At 45.3% G+C, this 24370-nt stretch overlaps 1 protein-coding gene across 3 annotated transcripts in view; it reads left to right on the top strand.

Moving 5' to 3' along the window:
- EEFSEC (eukaryotic elongation factor, selenocysteine-tRNA specific) overlaps nucleotides 1-24370 on the top strand; it is a 304753-nt gene that overhangs the window by 115125 nt on the left and 165258 nt on the right. For 2 of the 3 annotated variants that reach the window (XM_037803109.1, XM_037803130.1), the window contains exons 3-4: nucleotides 14587-14683; nucleotides 17144-17308. In XM_037803109.1, coding sequence (XP_037659037.1) covers nucleotides 14587-14683; nucleotides 17144-17308 — 262 coding nt within the window. The remainder of the gene's footprint in view (nucleotides 1-14586; nucleotides 14684-17143; nucleotides 17309-24370) is intronic. The other variant, XM_037803120.1, reaches the window with a different exon arrangement.

Below are 24370 nucleotides of genomic sequence, written 5' to 3'. Positions count from 1 at the left end.
TGTGCTTTGGGTGTAAAGTCTAGGAAGTGGCCACCTAATACAAGGTCTTGAAGATGTTTTCCTACATTATCTTCTAGGAGTTTTATGGTACTTTCTTTTATATTGAGATCTTTGGTCCATTTTGAGTTAATTTTTGTGTAGGGGGTGAGGTAGGGGTCCTCTTTCATTCTTTTGGATATGGATATCCAACTCTCCCAGCCCCATTTGTTGAAAAGACCATTATGGCTCAGTTCAGTGACTTTGGGGGCCTTATCAAAGATCAGTCGGCCATAGATCTGAGGGTCTATCTCCGAATTCTCAATTCGATTCCATTGATCTATATGTCTATCTTTGTGCCAGTACCATGCTGTTTTGGCAACTGTGGCTTTATAATAAGCTTCAAAGTCAGGGAGTATAAGTCCTCCCACTTCGTTTTTCTTTTTTAGAGTGTCTTTAGCAATTCGAGGCATCTTCCCTTTCCAAATAAATTTGATAACTAGCTTTTCCAAGTCTGCATAGTAGGTTGTTGGAATTTTGATTGGGATTGCATTGAATCTGTAGATGAGTTTGGGTAGAATTGACATCTTAATGACATTTAGTCTTCCTATCCATGAACATGGAATATTTTTCCATCTTTTAAGGTCCCCTTCTATTTCTTTTAGTAGAGTTATGTAGTTTTCTTTGTATAGGTCTTTTACATCTTTGGTTAAGTTTATTCCTAGGTACTTGATTTTTTTAGTTGCTATTGAAAATGGTATCTTTTTCTTGAGTGTCTCTTCAGTTTGTTCATTTCTAGCATATAGAAACATTACTGACTTACGTGCATTAATCTTGTATCCCGCTACTTTGCTAAATTTGTTGATTAGCTCTAGTAGCTGTATCGTCGATTTCTCAGGGTTTTCTAGATATAAGATCATATCGTCTGCAAACAATGACAGTTTTACTTCTTCTTTTCCAATTTGGATGCCTTTTATTTCTTTGTCTTGCCGGATTGCCCTGGCTAGCACTTCCAGCACAATGTTGAATAACAGTGGTGACAGCGGGCATCCTTGTCTTGTTCCTGATCTTAGAGGGAAGGCTTTCAGTCTCTCACCATTGAGTACTATGCTGGCTGTGGGTTTTTCATATATGCTCTTTATCATGTTGAGGAAGTTTCCTTCAATTCCTACCTTTTGAAGTGTTTTTATCAAAAAGGGATGTTGGATTTTGTCAAATGCTTTTTCAGCATCTATTGAGATGATCAATTGATTTTTCCCTTTCGAGTTTTTAATGTGTTGTAATACATTGATTGTTTTTCTTATGTTGAACCATCCTTGCATGCCTGGAATGAACCCCACTTGGTCATGGTGTATGATTTTTTTAATGTGTCTTTGGATTCGATTTGCAAGTATTTTGTTGAGGATTTTTGCATCTATATTCATTAGGGAGATTGGCCGGTAGTTTTCCTTTTTTGTAGCATCTTTGCCTGGTTTTGGTATTAGATTGATGTTAGCTTCATAAAATGAGTTAGGTAGTGTTCCATTTTCTTCAATGTTTTGAAAGAGTTTGAGTAAGGTTGGTGTCAGTTCTTTCTGGAAAGTTTGGTAGAATTCCCCTGTGAAGCCATCTGGCCCTGGGCATTTATTTGTGGGAAGATTTTTGATGACTGATTGGATCTCTTTGCTTGTGATGGGTTGGTTGAGGTCTTCTGTTTCTTCTCTGGTCAGTCTAGGTTGTTCATATGTTTCCAGGAAATTGTCCATTTCTTCTACATTGTCCAGTTTGTTGCCATACAGTTGTTCATAGTATCCTCTTATAATTTTTTTAATTTCTTCAGGATCTGCAGTTATGTCACCTTTTTCATTCATTATTTTGTTTATATGGGTCTTCTCTCTTTTTGATTTTGTCAGTCTAGCTAGGGGCTTGTCAATCTTGTTGATCTTCTCAAAGAACCAACTTTTGGTGATATTTATCCTTTCTATTGTTTTTTTGTTCTCTATGTCATTTATTTCTGCTTTAATCCTTGTTATTTCTTTTCTTCTGCTTGGTTTAGGATTGGTTTGCTGTTCATTTTCTAGCTTCTTCAGTTGATCCATTAGTTCTTTGATTTTGTCTCTTTCTTCCTTTTTAATATATGCGTTTAGTGCTATAAATTTCCCCCTTAGCACTGCTTTTGCTGCATCCCATAGGTTTTGGTATGTTGTGTTCTCATTTTCATTCTTCTCTATATATTTAGCAATTTCTCTTGCTATTTCTTCTTTAACCCACTGATTGTTTAGGAGTGTGTTGTTTAACCTCCAGGTATTTGTGAATTTTCTAAGTCTCTGATGGTTATTGACTTCTAATTGTATTCCATTGTGGTCAGAGAATGTGCTTTGAATAATTTCAATCTTTTTAAATTTATTGAGGCTTGTTTTATGTCCCAGCATATGATCTATTCTGGAGAAAGTTCCGTGAGCACTAGAAAAGTATGTGTATCCTGGTGATTTGGGATGTAATGTCCTGTATATGTCTGTTAAATCTAATTCATTTATCAGATTGTTTAGGTTTTCAATTTCCTTATTGGTCTTCTGTCTGGTTGATCTATCTATAGGAGAGAGTGATGTGTTGAAGTCTCCCACAATTATTGTGGAAACATCAATTGCTTCCTTTAGTTTTGCCAGTGTTTCTCTCATGTATTTTGTGGCACCTTGATTGGGTGCATAGACATTTACGATTGTTATTTCTTCTTGCTGAATTGCCCCTTTTATTAGTATGTAGTGGCCTTCTTTGTCTCTCAAAACATCCCTGCATTTGAAGTCTATTTTATCTGAGATTAATATTGCTACACCTGCTTTCTTTTGGCTGTAGCTTGCATGAAATATTTTTTTCCATCCTTTCATTTTCAGTTTCTTAGTGTCCCTGTGTCTAAGATGAGTCTCTTGTATGCAGCATATTGATGGTTCATTTTTTTTGATCCATTCTGCGAATCTATATCTTTTAATTGGGGAGTTTAATCCATTTACATTCAACGTTATAACCGTGAAGGCATTTCTTGAATCGGCCATCTTATCCTTTGGTTTATGTTTGCCATATTTTTCCCCTCTGTCTATTAATATCCTTTATTGTACCCATACCGAACCTCTTTAGTACTGAACCTTTCTCCAAGTCTCTCTGTCCTGTCTTTGTTTCTCTGTCTGTAGGGCTCCCTTTAGTATCTCCAGTAGGGCAGGTCTCTTGTTAGCAAATTCTCTCAGCATTTGTTTGTCTGTGAAAAATTTAAGCTCTCCCTCAAATTTGAAGGAGAGCTTTGCTGGATAAAGTATTCTTGGCTGGAAATTTTTCTCACTCAGAATTTTTAATATATCGTGCCACTGCCTTCTCGCCTCCATGGTGGCTGCTGAGTAGTCACTACTTAGTCTTATGCTGTTTCCTTTGTAGGTGGTGAATTGCTTTTCTCTTGCTACTTTCAGAACTTGCTCCTTCTCTTCTGTGTTTGACAGTGTGATCAATATATGTCTCGGAGTGGGTTTATTTGGATTTATTCTATTTGGAGTTCGCTGAGCATTTATGATTTGTGTATTTATGTTGTTTAGAAGATTTGGGAAGTTTTCCCCAACAATTTCCTTGAATACTCTTCCTAGACCTTTACCCTTTTCTTCCCCTTCTGGGACACCAATGAGTCTTATATTTGGACGTTTCATATTATCTATCATATCCCTGAGGTCCATTTCAATTTTTTCAATTTTTTTCCCCATTCTTTCTTTTATGCTTTCATTTTCCATTCTGTCATCTTCGAGGTCACTGATTCGTTGTTCAACTTCCTCTAGTCTTGTACTATGAGTGTCCAGAATCTTTTTAATTTGGTCAACAGTTTCTTTAGTTTTCATAAGATCATCCATTTTTTTATTTAGTGTTGCAATGTCTTCTTGATGCTCTTCTAGAGTCTTCTTGATTTCCTTCATATCCCGTACTATGGTCTCATTGTTCATCTTTAGTTCTTTGAGTAGCTGCTCTAGGTGCTGTGTCTCTTCTGGTCTTTTGATTTGTGTGCTTGGGCTTGGGTTATCCATATCGTCTGGTTTTTTCATATGCTTTATAATTTTCTGTTGTTTTTGGCCTCGTGGCATTTGCTGAACTTGATAGGGTTCTTTTAGGGTTTGTAGACCTATTGAAGTCCTTATCTCTAATTTATCAGATCTACAGCTTCGTGGAGTACACTTTCTCTAACTAACCAGCAGGTGGCGTCCACGAGCCACCTGGTCTCCACAAGCCAGTTCTCCCCTGCTTAGCCTTTTTTTTGAGTGGGGGAGTGAGTCTTGTGGGGCCCAATTGGTGTACCAAGCTTGCGTGTGTAGTTGGTGTTGCCTGCCCTGTATGTGGGGCGTGTTTCTGGGCAGTCGGGGAGGGGGGGTGGCGCTAACAATCAAATCTCCCTGGTGATCCTAGAGTTTTAAAGCTGCTGCAGTAGTCTAATCCTTCAGTTCAGTCCTGCCACAGTTTGTCTCTGCCACTGACCCACAAGTCCTTGGTATTGGCGTATGGCTCCTGAGACTTGCAAGTGGGCCCCTCTTCCAGGTTGTGCACCCCGGGTCCTCTGTTGAGGGATGACTGTGCTTTGTCACAGGTGAGTGCCGTCCCCCCAGGGCAGTTCTGGGCTGCTGGGCTGTGTAGGGAGGCTCCCAGTCTGCTCAAATGATGGCTGAATGGGGCTTTGTTAATTCACACTGCTCCACCTTCCCAACTCTGGGACAATCAGCTGAGGTTGCAGGGAAGGCTAATGTCCACGCCCAGTTTTGTGGTGTGTGCCTGTTATTTGAAGCACTTCCGTCACACTGGGTTGTCTGGGGCAGCTCTGGGCTATGGGGCTGGCGATGGGCAGGAGTGTTTCCTGTCCACCAGGATGGTGGCTGTGAGCGGACACCCCCCTTTTCTTGGGAAGTTGTGGTGTTTAGTGAATTTTCTCAGCCACTGAATTATTGCCTTTTGTCTCAGAGCTCTCTTAGTTCTGCTCTTGACTTGACGTGCCCAAATTGAAAGTCTCTGAAGCTTTCTGTATTGGGCTTCTTAGAGTAATTGTTTTAGAAAAAGAAAAAAGGATTAAAAAAAAAAAAAAAAAAAAAGGGCCCTCCTCAGAGATCTAATGGGTTATTGAAATGCTAAGAGACAAAGTAACCAGGGCCATTAAGGAAAGGTCCACAGGGCAGAGAGATCGGCTTTTCTTCGGGATTTGCATATGCGCCTTAGGGCCTGAGCTTCTTGAGCATCTTTTTATGTGCTTATTTATTGGCCATTTGTTTATCTTCATTGGAGAAATGCTTCTTCAATTCTGGTTATTTTTTAATTGGGTTATTTGCCTTTTTATTGTTGAGTTGTAAGAGTTCTTTACATATTCTGGATTCTAGACCCTTATCATATATACATGATTTGCAAATATTTTCTCCCATTTCATAGGTTGTCTTTTCACTTTCTTGATTGTGTCCTTTGAAGCACAAAATTTTAAATTTTGTTCAAGTCCATTTTATTTGTATTTTATCTTATTTCTTGTGTTTTAGTGTCACATATAATAAGCCATCACGTAGTTCACAGTCATGAAGATTTATACCTATGTTTCTTCTGACAGTTTTGTAGTTTTAGCTTTACAGTTAGACCTTTGATCCATTTTGAGTGAATTTTTTCTGCAACCATAATATTGAGACATAATTCATATACCACACAATTAACACAGAGTGTAGAGTTTGATTGTTTTTATGGTTATGCAATCATCAGCACCCCGAAAAGAAACTCCATATCCCTTAGCAATCCTTCCCCCATTTCCCCTAATCTCCCTAGTTCTAGGCAACCCTGTTCCTGTTTGCTAATGCTGCCATTTTGCAAAATACCAGAAAGGGATTGACTTTTATAAAGAGGGTTTATTTGGTTACAGAGTTACAGCCCTGTCCCATGTTGCCAGGGAGACTTATACCCTTGAGAGTCATGTCCCATGTAGTGGGGAGGGTAGTGAGTTTATTTGCAGAATTGGCTGAGAGAGAGGCCACATCTGAGCAACAAAAGAGGTTCTCTGGGGGTGACTCTTAGGCATAATATAAGTAAACTTAGCTTCTCCTTTGCAGGAATACGTTTCAGAAGAGCAAGCCCCAAGATCGAGGGCTTGACATTAAATTGGGAGTCCCTAATGCTGGTGAGAATATCAGGAATTCCCCAGATAGAGAAGGTTAATATTTCCACATTTTCCCCCAGTCCCTCAAAGGGATTTTGCAAATACTTTTTAATTTTCTGCCCAAAATGCTCTGGAATGTATCGGAGTATTTCATTAACCTGAACAGAATAACAAGAACTCATTCCCTGTAATTATGTGTAATTCCATGTAATTATGTTGTTTAAGTAAACTGACCAGACAGGTTAAATTAGATAGTGTGCTACAGAGAATATAAAATTTGTGACAAATAAACATCTTTTAAATAACAGTTAAAACTCAGGAATAGAAGTGATTGCTGAAAGAGCTTACAATCTAGGAACCTTTACAGTAAACCTTATTGCATTGTTGATTGCCCTGTCTCTGCCCATGTTCTATCCCTTGGTAACCAATGCTCTCAAATTCAGTTCTTTCGTTTCTGGCTTATTTCACCCATCATAATGTCCTCAGGGTTCATTTACCGAGTAGTATACTTCAGAACGTCATTCCTTCTTGTAGCCATTCAGTATTCTGTTGTATGTATACACCACAGTTCGTCCATCTGTTCACCCCTCAATGTACCCTTAGGCCACCTCCATCCATTGCAAATCATGACTGCTGCTGCCATAAACACTAGTGTGCAAATGCCTATTCATGTCCCTGCTTTCTGTTCTTCCAAGTATATCCTAAATAATGGGGCTGCAGGATCATATGGCGATCCTATACTTATCCTCCTATGGAACCACCACACTGCCCTCCAGAGGGGCAGCACCATTCTACTTAGCTACCAACAATGAATAGGTATAGCTCTCTCCACATCTTCCCTAGCATTTGTATCTTTCTGTTTTATTTTTTAAACAGTTTTATTCACACACCATACAATCCATCCTAAGTGAACAATCAATAGCTCCTGGTGTAATCACGTGGTTATGGATTCACCAGCACAGTCTGTATGAGAACATTTCCATTTCTTCCTCAAAGTGAATATCAGTACCTTGCAAGGTTGACATTCACTTGTTCTCCATCATGTAAGAACTATCTTATAGTTCTACATTTAATCAGCATCATTGTCTACTCTAGGTTTTGCTAAGTTATATATGTCTTTCCTTCTGGTGTCATACATGCCCCTAGCCTTCCTCTTTCAACCGTACTCACACTAGGCTTTGTTCATTATACTTAACAGTATTGTGCTACCATCACACAGTATTTGCTATCCATTTCTGCATCTTTACAGTCAATCCTGTTGAACAGTCTGTAGTCCTTCAGCATCAAATGCCCTATCTTTACCCTCTTTCTACCTCCTGATAACCTGTGTTCTTAACTTGAACTCTCAGAGTTTGCTCATTATAGTTAGTTCATAGTAGTGAGACCATACAGTATTTGTCCTTTTGTTTCTGGCTAATTTCACTCAACCTAATGTCCTCAAGGTTCATCCACATTGTTGCATGTCAGGGATAGTCTTTAACTCTTTTTTTTTTCTTGTGTGTGGACCACACTCTTGTTTCTTTATGGGTATTCATAATTTTTATTGAAAACTGGACATTCTAAGTACTATAATGTGACACACTGGAAACCAGATTCTCTCCCCTCCCCAGGGTTGGTTCTAATTGTTATTATTTATTTGTTTATTTACTTTTCTGAACTGATTCAGTGAAGTCTGTATTCTTTGTCATGTGTGTTCACTGAACTCATTCAGTTAGATTAGTGGTCAGCTAATGATTGGACAGAGATTTCCTTAAATGCCTGGAGCCAGTAAGTACCTAAGTCTTTGCTGAGGGGCTCTATGTGCATGTCGAGGCATGTCTTCAACTCTTATCCAGATGGTTGACAATGCTTCCTTAGCCTTCACTTCAAACTGTGTAGAGCCTCAGGGTCAGTCAGAGGTGAGAGCTTAGGGCATTTTCAGGTCTTTCCTGAGTATGTGCAGAGCCCTGGGAACACCCTCAGCCTTACACATGTTTGTGGCCTTCTAGATTCCCAGTGATATATCAGAAATTTTCTGACCCCCTAGGGTCATCTCATTCACCAACTTTTCCTTTTAAGCTTTCTGGACAACCTTTTGTTTGTCCAAACTGTTATCTTCTGCTTCGGGCAGCCACAATGTTAAATAGTTGCCTTTGATTATGTTCAACAAATGCCTCCAAAGAAGAAACCTTTTCCGCTGGGCAAGTTGCAGATCAGATCAGATAAAGACAGCCTTGCAAATGGGGTCTTCCAGGGAACCACCAGAAAAGTCAAATAGTGATAGACCTTTGGAAACAGGCCTTGAAGGAGCTCCCAACCCTGTCCTGCCCTCTCCAGTAGCTGCCAGTCTACTGCTTTTCACCATGCTTGTGGGCTGTTGGTTTTGCAGGCTGCTATGGAGCCGAGGAGGAGTGGATGGCAATAAGGCAAGTTAAAAGTGACATGAGACTTTAGGGTGAGGAAAGAAGATGATGGCATAGAGAGGAGTGGAAGTTAGTTAGTTCCCCTGGAGCAACTAATAAACAACCAGGAACAACTAGCAAATGATCTGGAATAACTGCTGGGGGATGGTCATGACTGTCCACACTGTACATCAACCTGAACTGGGAGGAATGCCTGAGATCACAGCATGGAATCTGTGAGTAGAAACTGAGGATCCAAGCTGGGAGCCACTTCCCCCAATGGCAGCACGAATGGCAAAGCCTTGCTGTGATAGAGAGCAGCACTCTCTGAGCAAGCAAATATACCTCAGTCCAACTCCAACTGGGGTTTTAATTGGCAAACGTGGACTGCTCAATGCAAGCTGCAAACCTCAAAGAAGCAGACAGAGGCTTTTAGTGATGACTCACCTTAAAGAGCCGAGAGACTTCTCTGTCTCAGGAGGGGAAGCCCAGTGGACCGGGTGCTATTTCTGACCAATGGGCGAAACTGGGGGCTATGGACTGACCCTGAAAGGGGGCTTTCTGTCCCTTTGTCTCTCAACCTGAGCGGCTCAGTGGAAAAAGCATCAGCCATTTTCAGCTCGCAGTGCTCTGCAGTGGATAGAGCCTCAGCCATTTTTAGCTTGCAGTGCTGTGGCACTAACAAGGGTGGAGACAGCAAACTCAGAGAAACAAAGAACCTATTTAAATGCAAATGAAATCTCCCTAGGCGTTGTATCTTCCCTAAGAGGAAAGAGGTGGTGCCCAGCTCTACTACCTGCCTTCCATTCAGAACCAGACCCGAGCCTGGGGGAAAACAGCCATGGGCCACACCTCCTTACACCAGTCAAGAGCTACAGGCTGACAGGTGCCACCAGCTGGGCAGGTTAGGAAAAGCACAATGGCTTGAGGCCTCAGAGGGTGCGTCAGTCTTCTAAGACACATCATCATGGAAACTGGATACTGAATATTTCCTCCTTCTGGGACCTGAGCCTGTTCTGGTCTGGGAAAACCTAATTGGGTAACCAAGGAAACCAGATGCCTAGACAACAGAAAACTACAACCTACGCTAAGACAAACGAAGTTCTGGCCCAGTCAAAGGAACAAACTTACACTTCAGCTGAGATACAGGAATTGAAACAACTAATGCTAAACCAATTAAAAAAGTTTAGGGAAGATATGGCAAAAGAGATGAAGGCTATAAAGAAACACTGTGCGTATATAAGGTAGAAAGCAAAAGTTCGAAAAAACAACTGGCAGAATCTATGGAAATGAAAGGCACAGCACAAGAGATGAAAGACACAATGGAGACATACAACAACAGATTTCAGGAGGCAGGAGAAAACACTCAGGAACTGGAGAACAAGACACCTGAAAACCTACACACAAAAGAACATATAGGGAAAAGAATGGAAAAATATGAGCAATGTCTCAGGGAATTCAGTGACAACATGAAATGCATGAATGTATGTTTCATGGGTGTCCCAGCAGGAGAAGAGAAGGGAAAGGGGGCAGAAGCAATAATAGAGGAAATAATGAATGAAAATTTCCCATCTCTTATGAAAGATATAAAATTACAGATCCAAGAAGCGCAGCATACCCCGAACAGAATAGATCTGAATAGGCCTACACCAAGACACTTAATAATCAGATTATCGAATGTTAAAGACAAAGAGAGAATCCTGAAAGCAGCAAGAGAAAAGCATACAAAGAAAGTTTGATAAGACTATGTGCGGATTTCTCAGCAGAAACCATGGAGGCAAGAAGGAAGTGGTATGATATATTTAAGATACTGAAAGAGAAAAACCACCAACCAAGAATCCTATATCCAGCAAAACTGTCCTTCAAATATGAGGGAGAGTTTAAAATATTCTCTGACAAACAGACAATGACAGAATTTGTGAATAAGAAAACTGCTCTACGGGAAATACTAAAGGGAGCACTACAGACAGATAGGAAAAGACAGGAGTGAAAGTTTTGGAACACAATTTTGGGAGATAGTAGCACAGCAGTGTAAATAGACTGAACAAAGATGACTATGGATATGGTTGGAAGAGGAAGGTTAGGAGTATGTAGGACACCAGAAGGAAAGAGGAAAGATAAAGACTGGGGCTGTATAAGTCAATGAAACCTAGAGTGCTCAACAATTGTGATAAAAATATACAAATATGCTTTTTCTTGAGGGAGAACAAATGAATGTCAACCTTGCAAGGTGTTAAAAATAGGGAGGTATTGGGGGAAAAATACAGTCAATGCAAGGTAGAGACTATAATTAACAGAAACGTTGTATTATGCTTCCTTTAATGTAACAAAGGCAGTATACCAAAGCTAAATGCATGTAAGAAGGGGACATATGGGAGGGCTATGGGACTTTTGGCATTGGTAACGTTGTCTGACTTTATTCTACTTTAGTTTAATGTGATCTTTCCTTTTTGTGCTTCTTAGTGGTCATGTTTTTTGTTTTTTGTTTTTTTTTTTCATTTTTTAATCTTTCTTTTTTCTTTTTCTTTTGTCTCTCTACCTTCTTTGACTCTTCCTCCTGCTTTGTGGAAGAAATGGAGATGTCCTTATATAGATAGTGGTGAGGGTGGTGAATACATAAATATGTGACCATATAGGGAACTAACGAGTGTTTACTTAGGATGGAATGTATGGTGTGTGAACAAAACCGTCTTAAAAAAATGGGCTGCTGGCAAATGGTGTGTGAATGAGGTGGAAAGGGGAAGCTCAGAGTCATATATGTCACCAGAAGGAAAATTGGAGGTCAAAAGATGGGAATGTATAAAACTGAATCCTGTGGTGGGCAATGTCCATGATCAACTGTACAAATACTAGAAATCACTTCCATGAACCATAACAAATGTATGACAATACAATTAGAAGTTAATAATAGAGGGGCATATAGGGAAGAACTGTATACCTATTACAAACTATATACTACAGTTAGTAGTATTTCAACATTTTTTCATGAGCAGTAACAAATGTACTATATCAATACTGCGAGTCAACAATTGAGGGGGGTTGGTTAGGGATGGGGAGGATTAGAGTTTCCTTTTCTTTTTTTTTTTTTTTTTTTCATCTTTCACTTTATTTCTTGTCTGGAGTAATGAAAAGTTTCTAAAAATTGAACAAAAATTAAGTGTGATAGATGCACAGCTGTATGAGGGTACCCAGGGGCAAGTGATTGTACACTTTGGATCTTTGGATAATTGTATGGTATCTGAACAATCTCAATAAAAATGAAAAAAAAAAAAGGGCTGATGGAGAAACCTTGAGGGCACTATATTGAGTGAAATAAGTCAGACACATAAGGACAAATATTGCAGGGTTTCGCTGATATGATCTAATTATAATATGTAAACTCATAGACATGAAATATGAGTTACCAGGGTATAGAACGAGGCTAAAGCATGGGGAGCGGTTTTTTATTATGAGCAGAATGTCCAACTAGGTTGAACTTAAATGTTTGGAAATGAACAGAGGTGACGGTAGAATGTTGTGAGAATAACTAACAGTGCTGAATGATGCATGAATTTGGTGGAAAGGGGAAGCTTAGAGTCATGTATGTCACCAGAAGGAAAGTTGGAGGTTAAAAGATGGAAATGTGTAAAACAGTGAACCTTGTGGTGGGCAATGTCCGTGATTAACTGTACAAATATTGGAAATCTCTTTCATCAACCAGAACAAATGTATGACTCTATAAATAGAAGTTAATAATAGAGGGGCATATAGGGAAAAAATATACCTATTGCAAACTATATACTACAGTTAGTAGTATTTTAGTGCTCTATCATCAACAGTAACAAATGTTCTATACCAATACTGTGAATCAACAATGGAGGGGGGTTAGTGGTTAGGAGTATGAGAAGATTTGAGTTTCTTTTTTTTTGTCCTTGTTTTCTGGAGTAATGAAAATATTCTAAAAATTTAAAAAAAAATTGTGGTGATGGATGCACAGCTGTATGATGGTACCAGGGGCTATTGATTATACACTTTGGATCTTTGGATAATTGTATGGTATGTGAACAATCTCAATTTAAAAAAAATGACATGAAACTCCCTTGTTGTTATCAAGAATTCAGCCTTTTTCTTTGCATAAACACTTTGCAGATTGCTGCAAGCCTTGCCAATTTCCAGAGTCCTGAAAAAGTTGATTCTGACAATTTTTCCAGTGTTCTCGTTGCTTTTAAGGAGAGGCTTCTCTGATGCCCTTACTCTGCCATTTATGTGGACCTTTTAATGTGTGAGTGTTAGATTTATACCCCAGGAATTTATCCCAAAGCCAAGGCAAGAGTCAGTCATGCCCACTGTTCTGGTTTGCTAATGCTGCCGTTAAGCGAAATACCAGAACTGGATTGCCTTTTATAAAGGAGGTTTATTTGGTTACAAAGTTACGGTCTTAAGGCCATGAAGTATCCAAGTAAGGGGTACCTTCACCGAAGGATGACCAATGGCATCCAGAAAACCTCTATTAGCTGTGAAGGCACGTGGCTGGCATCTGCTCCCGAGTTCTGGTTTCAAAATGGCTTTCTCCCAGTACGTTCCTCTCTAGGCTGCAGCTCCTCAAAAATGTCACTCTTAGTTGCTCTTGGGGTATTTGTCCTCTTTTACCTTCTTCAGAGCAAAAGTCTGCTTTCAAAGGCCATCTCCAAAATGTCTCTGTAGACTGCAATTCCTCTTTCAGCTCCTGTGTGTTCTTCAAAATGTCCCTCTTGGCTGTAGCAAGCTCGCTCCTTCTGTGTGAGCTTACATATTGCTCCAGTAAACTAATCAAGGCCCTGCTGAATGAGCGGGGCCACACCTCCATGGAAATTATCCAATCAGAGTTATCACCTACAATTGGGTGGGTTGCATCTCCATGGAAACACTCAATCAAAGAATTGCAATCAAATCAGTGTAAGATTCTATCAAAGATAATGGCATTTTGGGGGACATAATACATTCAAACTGGCACACCCACCAATAGATTTTTCACGGTGTTATTTATAATAGTGAAAAATTTGAAATGTCCTAAATGAGTAAAATTATGGGGAAAACCCTGTAAGTTCTGGCTTCTCCCCTCCCTGGACTATTATGCAGCTATCAGAAATGAAAGAGGCCTAAGAAGGAAGAAGTGTAACCTAGAGGGTGAGAACCTCATATCTAGAGTCAAATGGATTGGGCTTGAATTTGGCTCTGGGGTTTACAGCCAGTGACCTTGGAGCAGATTAATTAGCCTTTTTCCATGTCAGTTTCTCATCTCTAAAATGGAAACAAGTCTATAGTGGTGTTGTGAGGTTTGAATGAAAGCATCCAGGTTATATGTGTGGCTCAGCTGAGTGAGTTTTTCTGTTATCATTGTCGCTTTCATTCAATAAAAAATCCTTCGTCGTATAGTGGCAAATAAACCAACCAAGTATGAAGTCACATGCATACTTTAACCAAAATATGAAAAAATAATCCCTTGGCAACACAGAAAAAAACAAAGTTGGAAGAAAATATACCACAGTGGTGAGTTTATGGGATTTTTCTTTTCTTGTTTCCAGTTTTTTTTCCTAACAGCATCACATGATTTTTGTAAATGGAGATGATAAATGAATAATTGTAGGAAAATCTTTTCTTAAAGAAGTAGGAGCTCTCCTGCCAGGATTTTGCATTGTCCAGGCAACAATGCTCAAAACAAGACACTGGGAGGGTGGAATTGCAAGTTCTAGATGCATCTGGAGGGACTTTTCTGGTCACCAGTCTCTCCAGGGGGCTGCAGTGCGTTTATTGGTTTTCTTCCGTGGGGTCTTTTATGATTCAGAGGCCTTGGGGGCCTGGGGTCACTGTTACCTCCTCAGGGAGGACTCCACAGGTGCCCTTTAAATCCAGGAGAACCCTTTTTAAATTCTGTTGTGCAGGGCAAACCTTTTCCCTTTGGGGCCTCCAGTTCCTCATCTGCAAAATGGGAGTGAGATGATGCTCTCTTCCTGTGGCATCTTTGAGTGGATTAATGAAGAACAGACTGCATAAGAGGGCTCAGCAATCCACCATGTGCTCCAGAGAGACATAGTTTGTGTCCGTGCTGACCATCATCTAATTGTGATGGCACTCATTTTTCCGTTCCAGGTTCCGAGGTGCACCAGTCATACCCGTGGCAGCCAAGCCTGGGGGACCGGAGGCCCCTGAAACAGAAGCTCCACAGGGCATCCCAGAGCTTATTGAGGTACTGCTTGCTCGATCACAGGTTGCCTGCTGGCCCCAGCCCTGTTCAGTCAGGCCCCTCTGTGTCCTGCTCTGCCCTGAGAGAGCGAGCCTAGCAAAAAGACTGAGTTGGGCCCATTGACCTCTCTTCCACATCTTAGCACACCCTTTCCCACCCCTCTAGAAAAAATAAACCCAAACAAGGAATCCAGAAGGATGCAAGGCCCCCAGGAAGACTGATTCACCCTGCATCCCAGGCTCCGCAGAAATTTTCACATCCCTTATATATTTTTCTTTTGTCCTCCTTCTTATCAAACTCCTCCACCCAGACAAGCAGCTCCTGCCAGCCTGGACTCTGGGGCAGACATGCATTCCATCCCTTCCGCCTGTGCTCGGCCCCTCCAAGAGCCCTGCCCTGGGCTGGGGGCCAGTGAGCAAGGGCAGCACAGCCCAAGTCCTTGTGGTCCCCAGCTGCCGGAGTGCCAATGAAGGAGCGGGGGAGACTTCGTCTTCCAAAGTCATAGACTTGTGGCCCAGGCCATCTCTCCAGGCTCAGTAGCAGTGGACAGAGGGAGGGAGCCAAATTACCAAGCAGGTTCCCTGGGGCAGCCAATGGGAATGGTCGGGTGATGGTGGTGGCCCTACTGATGACAGCAGGGAGAATGGGGGTGGCAGAGCTCAGCTGTGGAGCACACAAGTGTAGCTTAGGAGGATGTATGGGCCAAGTGCATCAACTCTGGAGCTGGACCACTGAACTTAGATCCTGTCCCCACCACTCATTCTCTCTGCGACCTTAGGCAAACGATTTACTCTCTCTTGCCTCTGCGTCCTCGTCTGTGAAGTGGGGATGTCCCTCATAGAATGTGGTGAGGGCTAAGTGAGATAACATGTGCTCTGCACCTGGGGACAAGGCCCTATTAGTGTCCACCAGGGCAATTGCCAGCACTTGCTGTATACTAGGCTCTGGACTGAGCCCTTCACACATGTGATCGGTGGCTTTCTCAAAAGCCATGGGAGGCTTTAGTGAGCCATCCCCATTTACCAAGGAAGGTTCTGAGAGTAGCACAGTGAGGAAACAGTGGGGCCAGAATTCCAGTCCAGGTCAGTTGTTGGGGTCTGCACTGTCTTCCTTGTGCACCTGATCCCGAAAGCCAAGCTCTTGGGCTGATGGTAGACACTGCCACAGTTTCGGTGATTGACACTTAGCTGATCTTCCTTCCTCAGCGACATGAACTTGTTCTGTGGGAGGCCCCAGAGAGCACTGGTCTGGAAGCATGGGGGCAAAAAGCAAAAGCTGCCAAATTCTGCTCTGAAAGATGTCACGGTATTCCTTTAAAAAGTCTCCACATAATCTCAGGCCAAAGCCTGTTTTGAATTGCTTGTCTTTCTTCCAAAGAATTGTTATCACAAGACTAAGACTTTGGAACATTCACTACCGAATACTTTTTTGACAGCTTCTTCCCATAGGAAATCAGAAAGTAGCGAAATGAAAGGAGTAATGCAGTTTTCATTTTCGTTTGTTTGCTGGTAATTAGCTCTGACAACATCTCTGCGCACATAGACGGCAGAAGGAAAATTGGCTTGTTGAGGCTGAGAGCGGATGGAAAGAGTCAGAAAAGAAGGCAGAGCAGATGGCAGTGGTCAGGCCAGCCCTCCGTCTCTGCTGGGGCTTGGAGAAATGGCATCTGGGTTGTCCTGGCAGGGAAGAGAGGGGCTCCATTTCTCTCTCCACGCCCTTTGCCTTGGCACCCCCAGCCCCTGACCTGCCCACACCAAACAGAGGCAGCTGCCCCTGGGAGCCTCCGCCCCTCCTCTGCCCACACTGCCTTTGTTTTTTCCTCCCTTCACTTGTCAACCTTTCAGGCACAATGCCAGCTGCTGGAGACACTTGGAAGCACTCACAGCCCCAGTGGGGAGACAGATAAACAGACGATCACAGTGCAGTGATAGGGCAGGGTGCTGCGGACACACACAAAGGGCAGGAAGGCCTTTGCAGAGGAGGGGTTGCCGGGGGTGAGGGATGAGTCTGAGCTGGCTGGGTAAAGAGAACAGCTCTAGGCAGAGGTATGTGACATTCCAGGAACTTCCACTGGCTGCAGCCTGGGCGTGAGACGGGACGTGGTGAGAGAAGTGGCCCTGCACAGTACCCAGGAGCTAGATGACGAAGCATCTTCTATCCTGAAGGCCTCAGGAGGCTGGGGAAGCAGATGTGACCAAGGGTGCTCTTTAGTGGGCTGCCTCTGGCTATGGCCTGAAGGACTTTGCGGACAGGGCTGGAGGCTGCCTGTTAGGGAGGGGATAGGGGATTCTCCTCCATGTGCCCTTTTCCTTCCTGTGGAGCAGGAAGAGCTGAGGACCTGGCCCCCAAGTGTGGCATGAAATCAGGGATTGTCCGTCTTTGCCTTCCTGCCCTGCCCTCTCCCACCCGTCCCGGGATGGGACGGGGTCCCAGTGGGTGTTGCCACCAACATCTCTTTTTTAGCTCCTGATGTCCCAGATCCCCATCCCAGTGAGAGACCCCTCGGGCCCGTTCCTCATGGCCGTGGACCACTGTTTCTCCATCAAAGGCCAGGGCACTGTGATGACAGGGACCATCCTCTCGGGCTCCATTAGCCTCGGCGACAGCGTGGAGATTCCTGCCCTTAAGGTCAGTCCCGCCGTGTCATTCCTCATGGCCTTTCCCTCTCTGGCAGCAAGAAGGGGTAACGGCCCCTTTACCTCTTCAGTGGCCACTGCCACCACTCTGCTCTCTACCCTCTCCTGCTTCTCCCAACCTCTGCCCTGCCTGGTGCCACATTCCCCTGCCCTCGGGCTCTAGAACTCCCACCCTCCCTGATTATCGTAACAGCACCCAGTCTCGGGAGGCCTGTGATGTGTCTTGTTGTGCCTCCTGGGTAGGTGTTCCTTATAGATAAAGACCCTGAGGCTGCAGAGGCGAGGTGGGCTCCTGCATAGGAGAGGGTGTTGGCTGGAGACGCCCCCTTTTATCCCCCTCTGTGCCTCATGGTGCCAAGGATGTGGGTATTTATTTCTGGGCATCTTTTCCTTAACCTCAAACATTTCAGTGGAATTTCAGTCGTGTCGTACAGCCAGGCATCAGTCCGGATCAGTGTTCACACTTCCAGGGACCCCTGGCAGGTGCACATGCCCCAGCCCCCTGGATACCTGTGAGGAGGGTGGCAATTGGTGTCTCTCCATCACCCCACCTTCCGGTCCTGTGGCCTGGTTCTGAGGGAAAAGGCATCTGGGGACCTTCACATCCCCATATTTGGCTTTTCTTATGGTTTTACTGTATTGGACAGGAAAGCCTCTTGGCCTCACCCACTGCCCTGCCTTTTCCGGGGGAAATGGAGGGTAAGGAGCAGAAGCTAGTCAGAACTGAAGTTAGAACTATTAAGAGTTCTCCAGGCCTGCTGGGGCCCAGAGTGGTCCTTTTGTCTCCCAAGGACCTAGAATGTGCAGGGCTGGGAAGTGGACTCAGCCAGGCATGCCGCCAGCTGCCAGAGATGCTAACTGACAGGCGCCCCTGGCCCAAGAATGAAGGCTACCTAGAGCGCTGTGCTGTCATCTGGCTCCCAGGGCAAGGGCTGGGTCTGTCCAGAGGGAAGCTCCTGTCCCGGCCTTGTTTTTTCCATCCCTGCTCTGGGACAGCAGGGTTGGATACAGGAAAGGGGCATTTCGGAGGTGAAGGAAGTCTAGGATTTGAACCACACACACACCCTCCTGCCTGCGCTGTTGGTGGGGTGACTGTGGCTTCTTCCTGCTGGAGTTGGGGGCTATTAGGGAAGGTCTCCTGACCAGAGGGAACCAACCCAAAGGAAGGCTTCTGGCAAAGGCCTGGCTCCAGCCAGCTTCCCTGGATGTGACAGCAGGAGTGGGGAAGCAAGGCCCTGCCCCTCCCCTAGTCTCAGGGCCTCCCCTGTGCCCTGTGGATAATAATCCCCCTCCTTCATTAGTCCTGGAAAAAGACCGTTTAAATCAAATGCACTTTAAGCCAGGGACTAAAAGTGCAAATCTTAAAAAATAAAGCCCCCAATGATGAAACTAAACTAGACTTATGTTTAACAAAAGTAAGGTTGTAATTGTAACTGTGTGCTAATTCATTCTTAGAATGAATCAAATGTAAATTTCCTTCCAGCCCTTGTGCCCCAGCCCATGGGGCCCACCATGACCTGACACCCTTTCCACCCTGGCAGCAGACATGTTCCAGCCAGGGAGAAGAGCAGGGTGTGGGAAGCAAGTGTCAGAGCAGGACTCTGTGGGGTGGGCCCTCGGTGGGGGTACCTGGGGCTCCAGAGGGAGGAGAAGGTGTTTGGAGCAGGACCGGTGGCTCAGTCCTAGGGCCCAGGATGGTCTGCCATTTAGCAGGCAGAGGTGCTTGAGTGGGGCTGTGTTCTGACACCTTCAGCTACTCTCTTCTTCATGAAGGTGGGACCTGCCTAGCAAGCCCCGAGGTTTTGATCTGGGAGGTACTTGGCAGATGTAAATGCAGTTCTCTTGCTTTGGTGCACCCATTCTCCCCCACCTGCTTCTCAGCCCTCCTGGCATCTCCTGCTGTTGGATTGTTGGATTTCCTGACGTACCAGCTGGGCAGCAAGGTGGTGGGGTGGCAAGGACTATGGTCAGGGAGAACCTGAGGCCTTTGTGATCTCGGGCAGGTCCCTGTGAGCTTCTGAGCATGAGTTTTCTCATGAACTTACAAGGCTCCACTCCCCACTCAGGCTGCTGTGAGGGTGACCTGGCTGAGGGCATGTGGGCGTGAGAGGGCCCTGTGGATGAATGTTTGGGTCAGAACACTTGCACACTGATGGCCAGCCATGACCCTTCCTTCCTTTACTGCCAGTTCCCTTCAGACAGGCAAACAAGCCTAGGCTCAGGGACGCTGGATGACAATGGCAGAGCCAGGGTCTGACTGTGTGCTTCCTGCTCCAAGGACCACATCCTGCCTGCTGTCCCATGCCACTGCTGGGTCCCCAGAGGAGGTGCTTGGGCTAGTGGCATGTCCCTCTCCTCCTGGGGCAGAAACTGCCAGCTTCCAGAGCAGCTTTGGGGGTGCACTAGCCTCGAGTGTCAAAAGCACACTTTAGAAGAGATTGAGATTCAGAAGGCCCTCTGCCCTCCACTAACCCAAACTGGTGGCCAGTGCCTACCAGGCATTGTGGACATTGCCAGGCAGGTGCCCTCCTCTCAATCACAGCACCGGCCCCTCAGATTTCACTGATAGGCTTGGACAGATCTGACTGTGTGAACCTCCTCCAAGGCAGGGGCATGGCCATTCCAAATAAACAGGCATGTTCCCCTCCCGGCCTGGGCTGGCCTGCTGGAGCCCCGGTGCCGGCTGCCATCTCCCTCCCCAGCTGGGCCTGATTAGCCAAGCAAGGAAATGTTGGGGGGGACAGACCCCAGAATGATTTACGCTCCAAACATCCTGAGGCCTGCCAGCCTTCTCCTCAGGCCGTTAGGCTCTCTTGATCCCCTGCCTGGGAAACCCCTCTGGTCAGATTCTCTGATCCCGGGATTTCAGGCCGCTGCTGTTTCTCTTGGGGATTGGCTGTCTGGGTTGTAACATCAGGAACCATCCAAGCTGCAGACCCTAGAGAAAGTGTACAGGCCAGAGGGACCCTCTCGGTGCTTCCTTAATTCAGCAAGCACTTCTAATGACGCCTGTGTGCTTGGCTCTGTCCTGGGCCTCTGGCAAATGGGGTAGTGGTGTGGCAAGGACAAAGGGAATGTGGCCAAGCTCCTGGATGGAAGGCACACAAGTGTTAGCGGACACCGTTGTCATCTTTGTCATTACTAGTCAGTCTTATTTTTAGGTGGAATTTCTACTGTGGGTTCCAGAAGTGGGGAGTGATGGGACACTTTCCTGGTTGTACAGATATAGGTCTTTAGTTCTTTCAGGGCCTGTAAGTTATTGAGATGGAAATATGCTTTGTAAACCCCTATGATCCACTGTGAATCCAAGTCTGTGTTCTAATAAATGACGACAAGCCTTATTAGATATGTTTGGCTATCTATTTTGTTGTTAAAACTTTAAAAGATCAGAATTTGATAGAATATTCTCCACCTTGAGCCCATTTTCAGATTTATTTTCCTCTTCATTAAAGGGGACAAAAATATTTGAAAGGAAAAAAATCTTAAGTATGGCTAGGTGGTGCTTTTACTTTTGGCTCTGCTCTTGGAAGATAATCACAAGGACAAGATAAGACTGTGACATCTGGAAAGAATTTCTCTTTTGCCCAAATGAGCTCATAGATGCAATGCTTCCCTCTCTACCTTCCCTTCCTCCAGGAACTCTCTGCCTCTTAGAGTTCCCCAACGCACAAGTTTCTCACCTTTTCCCCCCTACCTGGAGTGTATTCTCTCCTTGTGAATTCCTCTGCACCTTCCAAACACAGCTCAGGGTTCACCTCCTTTTGGATAGAGTTCCTCTCTGCTCCATCCTTTTGGATAGAGTTCCTCTTTGCTCCGCTCTGGGCTCCCTCAGCCCCAGCACATGCTCTTGTATCAACTTACACCACCGTCTTGTATCATGTTTGTCTTTATGCCTGTCCTATGACACCACGGTCCTCGAGGGCTGGGACTGAATCTTACCCATCTCTGTGTTCTCAGCACTTACCCTCCGGCTTGGCCCAGAGTAGGCCCTTAGGAAATATTTGGTGAGTGAAATAATAGGAAAAAGCCAATAAAGCAAATATGCGATTCATTTTTCAATATGATTTTGATTTGAAAGTTGCTGCTCTTCAGTGCCCAGAGTGGGCTGTATTTAGAGCATTGGCTCCCCTTGGGTGCAGACATAGCAACCCTGAGCTGAGCCGGGCGGCGAGCCACTTCCTGCTCTAGCTGTGTCCCCTCTTCGAGGCCTGTGTCCTGATGACTTCATCAGCGAGCAGCTGTGGAGATGCTCCCTGCCTCAAAATGCTGGCTCACTTTCAGATAAACAATTGTTTATCAGGTGCCCAGGGGCACAGAGCTGGCTGTCCGAGCTCAAGGCTGAGCCCTCTCTGCCTCTGTGTTTTTCATCTAGAAAACATAAGGCGTGATCTTTATCTTTAACTATTTCCTGTTTCAGAAGATAGCCAATTTTGCATGTTTTAAAGGACAGCAGGCCTTTTGTGAATTCAGTGTTTTCATGGCAGTTGGGTTTTGGCCAGTCGGAACTCCCAGGTGTCTGCCCTCCGTACCTGCATGGAGCCGTCTGCCAGATGCACAGGATTGGGATCCTCCCTGGCGCTGGTGGAGCCGGCAGAGCCACGCAGGCTGGGAGTGCTCTGAACAGAGAGGGAAAGGCGAGGGAGGCAGGGAGCAGAGGAGACGGAGGGAGGTTGGGGCAGAGCTGGAGGGAGGTGCTCTGTGGCCCTCTGAGCAGATCAGACCTCCCCTGGTGCCCTACTTCCAGTGGGCCTGTCACGTCGGGCCGTTCTGGTCCAGCCCCATGGCCACTGGCTCCCCTGGGATGGGACTATTGCCCCCGACGCCCCTCTCCTCGCCCTAGCCTCACCCTGCCACCAGCCCCAGCCTGGCTCCTTTGTCTGGGTCACTCTCCCATGTAAATCCTTCAGCAGACCATCTTCTATAGGGTACAATCAAAAGGGCTTCACACAGTCGCTTCCCCACTCCCCTCTCCAGCCTCAGTTTCTTATCCCAGAGCCAAGCTGGGTCACTCACTTCTTTCATGGGTTTAGGCAGGATGCTGGTTGCTAGTAACAGAAACTCACCTCAAGTTGGCTGAAGTGTCAGAGGAGATTTTTTGGGTTCAGCTCACTAGAACATCTGGGGCAGTCACATCGTCAGGACCTGACGCCGCTCTCCAGATCTGCCTCTGCCATGTTCTGGCTTGTCTTCCGTTAGAGGTGGGCACTCCCACGGGTTAGCCTCCAGCTGCTTGGGCCTTCCATTTCCTCACCTTCCAGTCCAGGCATGTGGGGCTTGCTGTGGTTGGCGCCCCCCATCCTCCTGTCCTAGCGGATCGATCCATTTTGTGGGAGCCCCCTTCCAGGGGCTGGCGACCCCATTCTGGCCAGTGAAATGTGAGGAGAAGTGTCCTGAGGTTCAAGGGAAGGATCCCCTGCTTCTGAGAAATCAACCCAGGAAAAGACCACCTTTCTCCTTCCTCTGGACAGTGAAGGGAGGAGCCCTGTGAGGCTTGGACGCGAGGGCAGCAAGCAGCCATCTTGTCACCAGCCTGAGGGCGAGGCAAGCATGGAGAAGAGGCAGAGGCAAGAGAAAACACTCGGAGGAGCAAAGCCTGAGCCCAAGGCAGGGCACCTGGATCCAGCCTACCTCAAGCCTTTTTGTTTTGTGGGGGCTGCATTTCCTTACTATTTCAGTCAGGGTTATCTGTTGCTTGCAGCCTGAAGCATCCTAGGTGACAGATGTGCAAAAGGCTTCTCTTTCCCAGAAGTCATGAACTCAGTGATGGAATTGGGTCTCCTTGGCAAGGCCAGACCAGGAGACCAGCCCTGTGGCCAGGAAGAGTACTGATGGGGCCCGCACTGCGTGTCCACCCTGAAGCTGAGCTGGGGTGGGGTAGAGGTAGGAGAGATGGCCTTCCTAGGAAAGCTGGAGAACTCTTCCAAGAAAATGCAGAATTGACATTTGGCAGGCACAAATGAAGGCCAGGTGCTCTCACGTGTCCGTGCCTATGTAGCTGAGGCTTGGAACACAGAAGGCCCAAGTGTGACTCTGTCCCCATCACATACTTGCTGAGCTGTTTATTTCACATCTCAGAGGCTCAGTGTTCTGGTTTGCTAACGCTGCCGTTGTGCAAAATACCAGAAATGGATTGGCTTTTATTAAGGGGGTTTATTTGGTTACAAATTTACAATCTAAAGGCCATGCAAATGTCCAAATTAAGGCATCATTCAAGTATGCCTTCAGTGAAGGATGGCCAATGGTGTCCGGAAAACCTCTGTTAGCTGGGAAGGCACGTGGCTGGCATCTGCTCATCCTGGGTTGTGTTCCAGCTCCTCTCTCAGCTCCTTTGCATTCTTTAAACTGTTGCTCTTGGGGCGATTTGTCCTCTTTTAGCTTCTCAGGAGCAAACTCTGGGCTAGCAAAAGTCTGCTTTCAATGACTGTCTCCAAAATGTCTTGCTAAGCTGCAAACTGTCCCCAAACTGTCACTCTCATCTGCTCTGAGGTCCTTCTGTCTGTGAACTCTTTCTATAGGACTCCCGTGATTTAATTAAAACACACCCTGAATGGGTAGGGTAACACATCCATGGAAATTATTCAATCAAACATTTCACTCACAATTGATTGAGTTGCATCTCCATGGAAACACTCAATCAAAGGATTCCAGCCTAATCAACACTAATACATCTGCCACCACAAGATTGCATTAAAGAACATGGCGTTTTGGGGGACATAATACATCCCAACTGGCACGCTCGGTTTCCTAAGGCTGCAAGTTCGGGGCTGCACACAGAGATCGCTGTCTTTATTGTTGTCACTGTCACTTATCTTTTCCCCATGTAATGTCCCTTTCCACTTGGCCCTTGGAGTGCCGTGGCTCAAGGTGGGGTGGCCTGAGCCCTGCCTGCCCTGCACACCCATGGGGCCACCGTGGCTCTGCGAGGCCTTGGTCTCTGTCTTGCCTCTCCTCTGGATTTCAGTCACATCTGCAGCCAAGTTGTAATATCCTGTTGTCTCCCTAACGAGGCACAGCTCAGGAAGGACAGCCGACAGGCAAGGCCTGAAGATTGATG

Source organism: Choloepus didactylus, chromosome 1 (assembly GCF_015220235.1).
Source record: "Choloepus didactylus isolate mChoDid1 chromosome 1, mChoDid1.pri, whole genome shotgun sequence".
Classification (NCBI taxonomy): Eukaryota; Metazoa; Chordata; class Mammalia; order Pilosa; family Megalonychidae; genus Choloepus; species Choloepus didactylus.
Note: the sequence above shows the minus strand (reverse complement) of the source record. Positions and strands in the feature narration are given on the sequence as shown.